Consider the following 13,019-nt stretch of genomic DNA (forward strand, 5'->3'; position numbering starts at 1 on the left):
ATATATATATATATTTTGTGATGTTAATTTTTTAATTTAAACATGTTATGTGAAAAAACTTAAAATCAAAAAATTGCTAGAAAGAGGATTTTTGTTTTAAAAAATGAATCGAAAAGTTAAAACAGAACAAATAAATTAAAATGAAAAGAGATACTTCCTCCGTTTTAAAAATAATGACTTTTTTTAGTCTGTTTTAAAAAGAACGTTTTCTTTCTTTTTTTGATAACAACTTTTCACGTGACATGTTCACGTGACATGTTTAAAGTCACAAGATTAAAGGATAATTTTGTACATTTGATATAATTTTAATTTAAGATCCGTGCCTAGTCAAATTAGATTATTCTTTATGAAACGAGGGGAGTATATTTATTTGAGGTCAATTGTTTTCCTTGTGCATGTCTCCACCCTTAGCAAAAGTTTTGCGGCTCGACTTTGTTGGTCCCCTTAATAATGGACTTCCACGGCTCTTAATTTCTTCAACTTTTAATGAAATGGAATAATTACAATTAGGAATTAAGTTTTTATTTATTCTATACTGATTAGAAGCTTCTTTTTAATTAATTTTATTTTTATCGAAGCGAGGTTGTTGAAGGTTTATTAAGATTAATGTTTTAATTTTATAATAGTAAGATATGATTGATCACTCATGGACGTTAATAAGATCCATCCATATAGCAGCACCTTAGAATGACAAAAGGTTGAGGTTTAAACGAGAAAAGGCTTATGGTGGATACTTATGCACCCAGAGACGAGGAAGGCCGTAGTAATTGACGAAATGCTTCGGGGAGTTGAAAATAAGCATCCGGAGAGTTTCGAATAGGGCAACCTTTCGAACTGTTGTTGAATCCATGGGTAGGCAAGAGACAACCTGGTGAACTGAAACATGTTAGTAGTCAGTGGAAAAGAAAGTAAAAGTGTTCTCTTAGTAGCTACGAGCGAAATGGGAGCAGCCTAAACCTTCGTATAATTTCAGTATCTCTGATTTAAATCTGTAAAATTATATTGAGTATGTTATTGTTATTGAAACGAAACAATGATATCACAACAAATATATTAATTATTGATGGGACAATGCATTATTCAATAAATCAATTTAACGATATATAAAATTTCACCAGTAGACTTCAAAATATGAAGAACAAATATGTTAATTAATTGTTGATGGGAGAATGCAATATTCAACTAATTATTCAATAATATACAAAATTTCACTAAGACAATTCAAAATATAAAAAAGTAAACATAAACATTACGCTCACTCAGATTAATATGCTTTTGGGAGGATTCAAAGCATAATCAACCTCTCTACCTTAACATTTCTAACATGATCGATTCTAGATAGAGCACATACAATTATATATTAATTGTCGATGTGACAATGCAATATTCTATTAATTAATTTTATAATATATAAAATTGCACTAAAAAATTTAAAATATGAAAAAAATATAAATCGATTTAAAAAAAAAAAAACACAGATGTACCTGTACCATGGCAGGGTGCTATTCTACCACTAGACCACTAGTGCATCTTGTCCATAAATCTACAATTAATTGTATTTTTTTTGCAATATTTAATTTGAGTTTTACAGGAAGTAAACCAGAAAAATGAATTTTGAAACCATGAGCATGCTACACAATGAAGGAAGAACTACAAAATTTAATGATACTAACATTTTATTTACATTAGACTATTGTTTTGGCAAAATGTCCATAAAAACACTCTTTTTAAGGGTAGTTTATAATAGTGCGAAGTTTTTCTATACTTTTAAAATTTTCTATCGAAGCAAAGTACATCAAACAAATTGAGATGGAGGAAATAATTTTTTTAAAATCTAATTATGGTCAAAGTGATGATTCTGAAAATAAATCACAAGTACATGAGATAGGTAAAAGGATATCAAAATTAAGATGCTTAGACCAAATTACATAAGAGAGATGTATTGAAAATGCTTCTAAACTTAATACAAATTATTAGTTTTATCTTTGAACTATTGACCGTCTAAAAACACTCTTCTACATAACTAATAATACTTAGATACATCTCCAATCTGCCACATGATATATTAAGCGGTCTCAAACTCTCGTAGAAACATGAAACTCTTACTAAAAAATCGAGAGAAATGTTAAAAATACCCCCAAATTTAACGAGAATTTTAGATCTCTATTTCACTTGTATTGCAAGATCGGGTGTGTATTTAAGTTCAACGAATCAAGTTAAGAGGTGTTTTTTAGACAATCAATAATTTAAGAACGAAACTAACAATTCACGATGAAATTAAGCCTAAAATTTTACCCAACAATAAAATTTTAAAAAACACGTGTCACCCACTTATTTGATGTGAATAAACACCATGCATAAGCATAACTATATATATAGATATAAGTTTATTCATTATACATTTTTGCTGCGTAACAGACTTACACTACTTTTTTTCTCCTATGAATCCTCCATAGCTATAGCACTATTTCTCTGACCTTATAACTAACTCTATCTTCTTCTCCGCAAAAATTGAAAAACCTAAAATCTGAAAACTCTCAGTTTCACTTCTGCATTTTCTCGGTGAATCGATCAACAATGGAGTATTTTACCTAAAACTCAACTTCTACGTAAATCGGACAAGTTTTCGTCAAGTATTAGGGTTTAATTTTCCCCAAAATGTTAACCGGAGAATAATTGATGAATTATAAGAATTAATTGAGTAATTAGAAACAAAATTTAGATTCTCTGTTTGTTGAAATTTTACTGGAATTATGATGTATGGAGATAATGAATATGTTGATGATAGAGATATGATGCAAGTAGAAGACGAAGGAGGAGAAGGAAGGGGTGATGTTGATGAAGATGAAGATGAAGATGAGTCACGGGAGATAACTCAGGACGATGCATGGGCTGTTATTAGTTCATATTTTGAAGAAAAAGGACTTGTGAGGCAACAATTGGATTCGTTTGATGAGTTTATACAGAATACAATGCAGGAAATTGTTGATGAAACTGCTGATATTGAAATTCGACCTGAATCTCAGCATAATCCTAGTCGTCAACCTGATTTCGTTGAGGTTTTTTTGTTCTCATTTCTTAATGGTGCTTATTTTGCAGTGTTGTGTGGTTTTCTTATCAGTAGCATTAGTAGTATTCTTGTAGTTTCTTGTTCTTAGATTTCAATTATCACTTGTGCTTTAGTTATGCATTACACTGAGTACATTGTTGTTATTGGATTTGTAGTATGACTCTGCTCAATGTTGGTTAAGTTGCATCTCTATACACAAATTAAAGAATGACAGCTTCATCGAATTGATTAATTTGTTCTAAACAACTGAAATCGAATCGTGAATATTGGTATATGACATTTAGGTTGCATTTATTTTTGTGATACAACAGCAGCCCCTGAACCTCAAGCTAGCTGTGGTAGATTAAGTGATTTTTAGCTACATTTCATTCCTCGCTAAACCTAGATTATACCTATCATTGCACTATCATACAAGGTCTACTAACATAGAAAGCTCGTGTCAATTACTGGATCAAATGCAAGTGTGTTAGCATTAACAATACGTCCTTGGTTAATTGGTATTGCGTATGCTTACTGTTTGCTTCCATTATTAATTTATGCTAGGACGTAATATATTAAATTGGAAAGGATGAAATGAGGAGAGTAAAGAAACAAATTACTCTTTCATTTTACCTGTATATACTTTTCTTTTCCAAATTTAAGTGTTTTTTGGTTCTAATTTTGCAGACAATCTACAAGATCAAGTTTACTCAGATATACTTGAGTAGACCTATGATGACAGAGTCTGATGGAGAGACTAATACTTTGTTTCCAAAGGCTGCAAGGTTAAGAAACTTAACATACTCTTCCCCGCTATATGTTGATGTGAAGAAGGAAGTAATAAAGAAAGGTCATGACTATGAAGAAGTGACAGAAAATCAGGAATTTACCAAAGTTTTCATTGGAAAGGTAGCGAAATGTGGATACATCAACTGATAGTATTAATATTTTTTATTTGGGGATCCCTTAATGCTTTGAATTTCAGGTTCCTATAATGCTTCGGTCAAGCTACTGCAGCTTGTATAACCTATCGGAGAAAGATTTAACAGAGTTGGGAGAGTGCCCGTATGATCAAGGTGGATACTTCATAGTCAATGGGAGTGAGAAAGTTCTGATTGCACAGGAAAAAATGAGCAGTAATCATGTTTATGTATTCAAGAAAAGACAACCAAACAAGTATGCTTATGTGGCAGAAGTTCGGTCTATATCCGAGGGCCAAAACAAGGCACCTAGTGGCATGTTTGTTAGGATGCTTTCTAGGTCTAATTCTAAGGTTGTAAAACTTAACTCATTTCAAGAATAGTTATGTGCTTGTTGCCATGATTCAATTTGCTTTAGTTCTTAAGGAACTTTCTCTGCTTTGTGACAGGGGGCGTATGGCCAGTATATTCGTGCCACTCTTCCATACATACGGACTGAAATTCCAATTATAGTAGTCTTCAGGGCATTAGGATTTGTCGCTGACAAGGATATATTGGCGCATATTTGTTATGATTTTGCTGACACTCAGATGATGGAATTACTTCGCCCTTCCTTGGAAGAAGCTTTCGTGATTCAAAATCAGCAGGTGGGTGTTCTAGTTTTGTTGAGTTCTTGTCATATTATCTTGTAATTTAACTAAACTATTTATCGTATAAATTTTGGTAGGTGGCACTTGACTATATTGGCAAAAGAGGATCTACTGTTGGTTTCACAAGAGAAAAGAGAATCAAGTTGGGAAATACTTGATATTCAGTGCTGAAGCTTTTGTGTTTCTCGGTTTCTTAGAAGAACTGTTCATCTGTATTGCAGGTATGCCAAAGAGATTCTTCAAAGAGAAATGCTTCCGCATGTTGGTACTAGAGAATATTGTGAAACTAAGAAAGCCTACTATTTTGGGTGAGACAATGATCCCGGATTTGGAATTTGCGAAAATTGTCAAATAATTAATGAAAGATAGTTGCATTCTTTTTTACCAGCTACATCATCCATCGTCTTTTACTCTGTGTATTGGGACGGAGGCCTGAAGATGATAGGGATCATTATGCTAACAAAAGACTGGATCTTGCTGGCCCTTTACTTGGTGGCTTATTCCGAATGGTCTGCAGTTTGTTGTAAATGTTTTGGTTCGACAAGATAAGGAGAAGTTCCTACTTATAATAAATGTTGATATTTATGCAGCTATTCAGGAAGCTAACAAGGGATGTGAGATCCTATGTTCAAAAGGTTACTATCTTAGCTCCTTTTTTGTGCTCTATCTATTTGCATATATGGAGCTTCTGTTAAATAAAGCAATCTACTTTTGTGCGCGATCCAGTGTGTTGACGGTGGAAAGGATGTGAATTTGCAATTTGCCATTAAAGCAAAAACAATTACAAGTGGACTTAAGTATTCTCTTGCTACTGGGAACTGGGGACAAGCAAATGCTGCTGGTACCAGGGCAGGAGTTTCACAGGTCAGCTAATACTACTTGTATATACTTTAATTTCTTTTTCATCGTTTTCTCTTGTTTCATTATTGTATCCATATGCTTACGCAGGTTTTGAATCGTTTGACATTTGCATCTACTCTTTCTCACTTGCGTAGATTGAACTCACCGATAGGGCGGGAGGGTAATTTTCTCTTTGCTCTTAGAATTGACTTCATTTGTTCCTTTTGGTAGTTTCTTTGTCATCAGTGGTTTATACCTTGGTAACCAGGTAAATTGGCAAAACCTAGACAGCTTCATAATTCTCACTGGGGAATGATGTGTCCAGCAGAAACGCCCGAAGGACAAGTAACATAATACACGACACTCATTTATTGATTAAGTTTGCATGATCTTAAGAATATTATAACATTTCGTCTGCTGCTGATATGTTAGGCATGTGGACTGGTAAAGAACCTTGCTTTAATGGTGTATATAACAGTAGGATCAGCAGCAAATCCAATTTTGGAGTTTCTAGAAGAGTGGAGTACAGAAAATTTTGAGGTGTGCAATTCATGGAAGATGCTCATGGCTCTCAATGTTCTAAATTTTGTGACAAGCTTATGATACTCTTTAACTTTAGGAAATATCTCCTGCGGTTATTCCCCAATCTACCAAGATTTTTGTAAATGGTTGTTGGGTTGGCATTCATCGTAATCCAGATCTGTTGGTTAGGACACTGAGACAGCTGAGGAGACAGGTTATATTACCACATTAATTTCTTATCTTTCTGATTTCAACATACTCTCGATTTTTTGTTCCTGCAAGTTTTAGATATTTGAGTTATGAGAAATTTGACATTTGTTCTCTTTTAGGTTGATGTTAATACTGAAGTTGGAGTTGTCCGAAATATAAATCTGAAGGAACTGCGCCTGTATACAGATTATGGACGTTGTAGTAGGCCGTTATTCATAGTGGATAAAAAGAGATTGAGGATAAAGAAGAATGATATTATCGCACTGCAAATGAGGGTATATACTGTTTAGCAAGATTGTTACATTCTATAATTATTCAGTCCCATTGATCTTGCTTGTGCTGATTTCAGGAGTCATCTGAAGATTCTGGCTGGCATGATCTTGTGGCGAAAGGATTTATTGAGTATGTTGATACTGAGGAGGAAGAGACTACAATGATCGCAATGACCATAAATGTAAGAATTCATGAACTACACCTAGCTATACAATGTATTATTCCTAGTACTGACCAAAAATTTGTTGCTGCCCTTCTTCGTTGAAACTTAATCATCCATAACTTGAGTTTAGGTTCTTCTAAATCAGGAAGTGATAGAGTTAGTGTTCTCAGACTCAGAATTTCTATAAAACAATTTTCATGTTGAATGTTTTAGGATCTTACAAATTCAAGGGTGAACCCAGATGAGGCTTATGCTGAGACCTACACACACTGTGAAATCCATCCATCTTTGATATTGGGAGTGTGCGCTTCAATCATACCGTTTCCAGATCATAACCAGGTGAATCAATATGTTTTGTGAGTCCCTTCGGGTACATTTGATAAAAAATAAGTTACTGTATTTTATGGTATGTCTTCGATACATAAATTACATATTTAGTCGAGTCTGTACACCATCTTGATCTACATTCCTTCTCAAATAGTATCGGTTTTCCTCTATTAAACCCTTCCATCGGCTTCTGCTTTGTTGTATTTAATTTTGACATATTGCAGTCCCCTCGTAACACATATCAATCCGCTATGGGAAAGCAAGCAATGGGGATTTATGTCACCAATTACCAATTTCGGATGGTAGGCTAGGTTTTCTCTGTTCTGCGAGCTTTCATTTGTTCAGTATTAAGTATTCGCGTTCATGATTATTTCTGATTTAAATAACAGGATACATTGGCCTATGTACTGTATTATCCACAAAAGCCTCTTGTTACTACGCGAGCTATGGAGCATTTGCATTTCAGGCAGCTTCCAGCTGGCATTGTAATTAATCACCAGCTTATTGCTTGTTTTCATTCTTAACTTTCTTGCTTTATATTCAATAATCTTTTCCTGTTGGATTTGCAAAAGAATGCCATTGTTGCCATTACCTGTTATTCTGGTTATAACCAAGAAGATTCTGTCATCATGAATCAATCTTCAATTGACCGTGGCTTCTTCCGCTCTCTATTTTTCCGTTCATATAGGTATGTAAGTTTCATTTCTACTTCATATTGTCTGCTGTTTCTTCCTCTGATCAAGCTCCTGTCTCTCTTTACCATCAATAGGGATGAAGAGAAAAAGATGGGAACGCTTGTTAAAGAGGATTTTGGGCGTCCTGATAGAGAACATACCATGGTTGGTTCTTTATTTTGGTCACTCTCTTCCTCCCCATCCCATCCCTTGTTCTAAGGACATTATTTTGGACAAACGAATAAAAGAAATAAACAATAAATGTAATAGGTATGTTTTTTATAAGAGTAAATCTATTTTCTACTTGTATAATGTTGGATTATGGTTGTTATTTCTTGCAGGGAATGCGACATGGAAATTACGATAAATTAGAAGATGATGGATTTGCACCTCCTGTTAGTATCACGAGCATACACGAATTCATCATTCTGCTTCACTAATATGTACTTGGAATTTTAATCTCTGGTAAGTTCTTACTGATGCCAGGGAACAAGAGTTTCTGGTGATGATGTCATAATTGGAAAGACCACACCTATTTCTCAAGATGAGGCTCAAGGACAATCTGCAAGATACACGCGCAAAGACCACAGTACCAGTCTACGACATAGTGAAACTGGAATTGTGGATCAGGTGCTCCTGCTAGTTATTTGTGCTTCAATTTCCTGTCCTCCATAATTAGGGGAACTCATCTCTAAAAGAGAATTTTTTTTTTTCGCATTTCTTGTTGGCCATTTCATTTGTTAACTGTATTGTTGATAAGTTGTTTCCTTGCTTTCTATAGGTTCTTTTGACAACAAATGCAGATGGATTGAGATTTGTCAAAATAAGGATGAGATCTGTCAGAATTCCACAGATTGGAGACAAATTCAGCAGCCGGCATGGACAAAAAGGAACCATTGGAATGACTTATACACAAGAAGACATGCCATGGTCCGCTGAAGGCATCACCCCAGATATCATTGTGAATCCTCATGCTATCCCTTCTCGTATGACAATAGGTCAGCTAGTTGAGTGCATCATGGGGAAGGTTGCTGCTCACATTGGAAAGGAAGGAGATGCTACCCCTTTTGCTGATGTTACTGTAAGTTCACAAAGTCTCTTCTGGAAAACAAAGATTTATATAATTGTAAAAGCAATTAAGATAACACAAGTCGTCAGATTTCTATAATAAATGAGACAAAAACTGTCTCTGAGTTGATACATTTCAAGATGAAAAAATGTACAAGGAGGTTCCTGGTTTATCAAATGCTATTAAGGGTTAATACTAATTCATGAATATGAGATGCCAATCACTTGGACGTTTTTTGATTATTTTGTGCAAACTGAATATGAATTAACCATTCAGTACTTTCAGGTGGATAGTATCAGCAGAACTCTACACAATTGTGGCTATCAGATGCGTGGTTTTGAGAGAATGTATAATGGTCATACAGGTCGTGTACTGACTGCAATGATATTCTTGGGGCCAACTTACTACCAGAGACTGAAGCACATGGTGGATGATAAGATTCATTCTCGTGGCCGTGGTCCTGTGCAGATTCTCACTAGACAGCCTGCTGAAGGGAGATCTCGTGATGGAGGACTACGATTTGGGGAGATGGAACGTGACTGTATGATAGCTCATGGCGCTGCACACTTCCTTAAAGAGAGACTGTTTGATCAAAGTGATGCTTACAGAGTTCACGTATGCCAGCAATGTGGTTTAATGGCTATTGCAAATCTGAAAAAGATGTCATTCGAGTGCAGATCTTGTAGGAATAAAACTGACAATGTTCAGGTACAATCCTCCTCTTCCTGCACCACTTGTTAAACTGCAATATCCATATTGTTAAAGATCGTAAAACTTGAAACATTTTCGGAATGTGTAGGTGTATATTCCCTATGCCTGCAAGCTTCTGATTCAAGAGCTCATGTCAATGGCAATTGCCCCAAGAATGCTTACTAAGGAATTGAAACCATCAAATCGAAAGTAAGCATCCTGACAGTACAACTTGTTTCAGACTCCGGTTCTGCACTTGGTCATCACACATCTACTTAACTAAATAAAGATTTGTCAGACTCCAAACTCATTCCAATAGTTCGCTAATAGCTTGTTCTTCTACATCTTACACATGCTGGGAAAATATTCTGATCAGCAGTTGCACAAGTCTCTTTTGAATGGTAAATTCTAATTTTACTTTATCAGACATTATCCAGAGTTAATAAACTTAGGACCTGTTTGGACATGTTTTCCTATTTTTCAAAATATTTTTTGATTATACATTGGCCTGATTTTGAACAGATTCAAGTGTAAACTCATATTAACTCTAGATTATATTTTTTAGAGACTAATTGTTTGGTTATCTCCAGATTAGCACCTTTTTTCAAATTGTCTGATGAAGAGTTGTTATCTTAAGGTCATAATTAAAATTAAGACAGAAAAAAAGAGAAGTATCCATTCATACGAAAATCAATGCATTACTAAAAAAGTAAACACAAGGATAACAATAAGATTAACAGCAAAATAAGACTAGAACATGAAAATTAACATCTTGATCATCAGTTTGCTCAATATGAAATAGAATCCAGCTTATCCAGTGCCTTGTCAAGATCTTCTTTAAGACTACGAATTGCTACCTTAAGCTCCTCCACATTTTCAAACAATTCATCTCTTAACAACTGAGAAAAACTGCATTCAGCATTGCAGTGCTGCAAAATTAACCGAATATTAGTATACCAAGACTACCAAATAAAACACACAAAAAAGCAAATGTACCTTAGGACAAGCAAAATAAACTTGATCCTCAGTTTCTCTTGGAACTGTTACTTGGGGAACATCCAGTAATTCGTTGGGGTTGGATCGTGTCTCAGTAACATTATCCTCCGTAGAAGGAGAAACTGTTCCTGTTTCATTGGAGTCTGATAATCCAATTTTTTCAGCAGATGCAGCATTTTGCTTTACAAGTTCATTTGATGATTGAGGGGACAGACCATTGTTTTCTTCTTCAACTGCATCAGCAGATTGACCATGGATCATGCCATTGTTTACTTCTTCCTTAATACTCTCGTTGGACATCACGTTCACAGAGACTAATGGAGCACTGTCTATCGTCATCTCAGGTACAACAACAGATTCACCCAACTCTACACTTTCAACAACGCAACCAGAATTCTGAGACACAAACATTACATCTTTCGAAATTTCTTTATTTTGATCATTTGTATTAACATTCAACAAAGACTCTTCATTTCCTTCAACAACATTCTCCATCACAGAATCATCCTTAAACACATCTGAACCAGTATCAACTTCATTTGCTTCCAATACTTCGACATCAGTCACCACACCAGGTACATCCCTAAAAAAGAATCCTCCGTCTTTTACGATATTCCAAAATAGCAACAATCATTATGAAAAAATAGATGATGATACCTTTCAATAATTTCATCAGCCGTTACATCATCAGATAATTGCTCAATCATTTGTTCAACTGCACTAGTCAATGGTTCAGTTTCCACTCCAGAAGATCCATGTTCTTGTGAAATTCCACTAGATTCAACGTTCTCCATTATGCAACAAGTATTCGTAGACAAAACAGGTACATCATTTGACACTAAAATATCCTCATTAGATGTAACATCCACCAACGGCACATTATCAGAAACTTCATCAATTGTGTTCTTGACTTCATTCAATTCAACCAATTTCATAGAAACTGTTGTTAACAACACATGAAAAAAATAAACAGTAATCAAAAAAAAGAAATATGTTGGAAGACTTAATTATTTAAGCTAGTAAAATTAGAACAGATAAGAAAATGTACCATCAGTTTCTTTTGCCTGTGCCTTAAATTCATTAGGAACTTCTACTATTATATTCTTGCCTTTGCCAATTTCCTTGTCAACAGAAGTTGCTTCATGCCAAACAGCTCCTTTAGCCAATTCTTCAACTGGTATAGTCATTTTGACAACAGAAACTGTAGTAAACTCTGCATGGAAAAAATAATAATAATAACATCAAGTAGAATTTGTTGCAAGAGTTATTCAAAATCTTTATTGTTTATTTACTTCACGTCAAGTTAAGATTCATAATCATGTTCATATACAAAGACACATTCTGGTTTCATATAATAGGGACGTTACTAACTATTTTCATATCGTAAAAAACATAGTGGAGAATCGTAGTGAATATTCAAAAATTTACTAATGTTATGAATGAATTATTGGGAAAGTTACACTCCATGAATATTAAAATTTTATACAAAGTTAATACATTATATATAGTATAACATTATATTTTAGTCTACGTGACCTAATATTTTATGTTTGGATCATTTATATTAAAGATGAGATAATTGAATTTTTGAAAAGAACAAAATTACCTTCATTTTGTTTTGCTTCCTTCTTCCTCTTGGCAGCTCTCCTCTTTTTTGAACCAGATGGCATTTTTGTTTCTAATTTTTCTCACAATTTAATTTAGATTATTAATATATTAGAAAGGGTTTTGTGTATATATAGGTAATTATAATAAGTCTCTTAAAATTCTGTGACTGTTTTAGTTGAACTAATTAAATAAGGACGAGTTAATGGACGGTTGATTGCACTTCTCATTAATCTTAATTAATGTGTAACTTTCCGTATTCCCTAAAATTGTTGGGAACATAGAAAAAGAAATTGGTGATGCAAATGAATTGAATGAACAAAAAATTCATTATACAAATACAATTTACAAAAAAATATTTTTTTTTAAAAATGTGGAATCATAATTTATTCCTTTTTGTTCAACCTAAGAGGACTTTGTTGTTGCTATTTTTTTGGGTGTTGTATTGAACAAAATCGTTTTTGTGTAATAGCTTATAAATTATACATAAGATATAATGGTACTAGACAAGTCTGATGTGACGAACTTAACTAAAAAGACGTTGACACAAAGAAATTGATGTCTGAACTTCTTAGCTAGCGTTTGGCCATAGATTTCCAAATATTCTTGGCAAATATTATTTGAGTGAAAATTTGGGTGAAATTTCACCATCTGTTTGGCCATAAAATTTGGGAAATATATTTCAACTTTTTAGAAAAATATGATTTATACCCACAAGTTTTAAAAACTATCAAAACTAACTAAAAGTTTGTATTACAAGTCAATTGAATGTTCGTTACAACAATAACAAATAATGTCCATGACACTAAAACGATGTGGTAATTTGGAGTGAGTGCAACAAGAATTATTCCATGTATCGTGAAGCAGACAAAGTACATGACTTTGTTACCTAAAGCCAATTTTTAATAATTTTCATCAACAATCATATCATTATTTAATATTCACTAAATATTTCATCACTATTTTGGTGTTCACGTAAAAAATGATGTAATACAACGCAAGCAAAAACTAGAGAGGGTGTTTTTGTAAAA

At 33.8% G+C, this 13,019-nt stretch overlaps 2 protein-coding genes across 2 annotated transcripts; one reads left to right on the plus strand and one right to left on the minus strand.

Annotated features, from left to right (window-relative positions):
* The first annotated feature begins 2,622 nt into the window (after positions 1–2,622).
* LOC107006877 (DNA-directed RNA polymerase II subunit RPB2-like) lies at positions 2,623–9,888 on the plus strand. Its single transcript, XM_027913469.1, has 25 exons — positions 2,623–3,059; positions 3,737–3,958; positions 4,035–4,322; positions 4,419–4,616; positions 4,697–4,761; positions 4,841–4,927; positions 5,008–5,128; positions 5,210–5,254; positions 5,346–5,483; positions 5,568–5,640; positions 5,728–5,804; positions 5,892–5,999; positions 6,079–6,195; positions 6,311–6,466; positions 6,541–6,645; positions 6,841–6,966; positions 7,179–7,256; positions 7,344–7,439; positions 7,527–7,642; positions 7,724–7,793; positions 7,970–8,023; positions 8,115–8,258; positions 8,410–8,709; positions 8,983–9,405; positions 9,497–9,888. Exons 1-25 carry the CDS (start codon positions 2,754–2,756, stop codon positions 9,599–9,601), a joined length of 3,618 nt encoding a protein of 1,205 aa, XP_027769270.1. The 5' UTR covers positions 2,623–2,753; the 3' UTR covers positions 9,602–9,888.
* Positions 9,889–10,330: 442 nt separating this feature from the next.
* Positions 10,331–12,065, minus strand: LOC114075175. The gene is made up of 4 exons (XM_027913468.1): positions 11,990–12,065; positions 11,432–11,596; positions 11,041–11,323; positions 10,331–10,966 (listed from the first exon to the last, which is right to left on the minus strand). The coding sequence occupies exons 1-4, from the start codon at positions 12,051–12,053 to the stop codon at positions 10,336–10,338; spliced, it is 1,143 nt and encodes a 380-aa protein (XP_027769269.1). The 5' UTR covers positions 12,054–12,065; the 3' UTR covers positions 10,331–10,335.
* Between the last annotated feature and the right edge of the window lie 954 nt (positions 12,066–13,019).

This window comes from Solanum pennellii, chromosome 12 (assembly GCF_001406875.1).
Source record: "Solanum pennellii chromosome 12, SPENNV200".
NCBI lineage: Eukaryota > Viridiplantae > Streptophyta > Magnoliopsida > Solanales > Solanaceae > Solanum > Solanum pennellii.

Bases quoted from the DNA above. Each gene is read 5' to 3' on its own strand.
- LOC107006877 (XM_027913469.1), top strand. From the start codon at position 2,754: ATGATGTATGGAGATAATGAATATGTTGATGATAGAGATATGATGCAA. The intron at 6,467-6,540 runs GTATATACTGTT...TGCTGATTTCAG, and splicing joins TTATCGCACTGCAAATGAGG to GAGTCATCTGAAGATTCTGG. The intron at 7,643-7,723 runs GTATGTAAGTTT...TACCATCAATAG, and splicing joins CTATTTTTCCGTTCATATAG to GGATGAAGAGAAAAAGATGG.
- LOC114075175 (XM_027913468.1), bottom strand. From the start codon at position 12,053: ATGCCATCTGGTTCAAAAAAGAGGAGAGCTGCCAAGAGGAAGAAGGAA. The intron at 11,597-11,989 runs GTAATTTTGTTC...TTTTCCATGCAG, and splicing joins GGAAGCAAAACAAAATGAAG to AGTTTACTACAGTTTCTGTT. The intron at 10,967-11,040 runs GTATCATCATCT...ATTCTTTTTTAG, and splicing joins GCTGATGAAATTATTGAAAG to GGATGTACCTGGTGTGGTGA.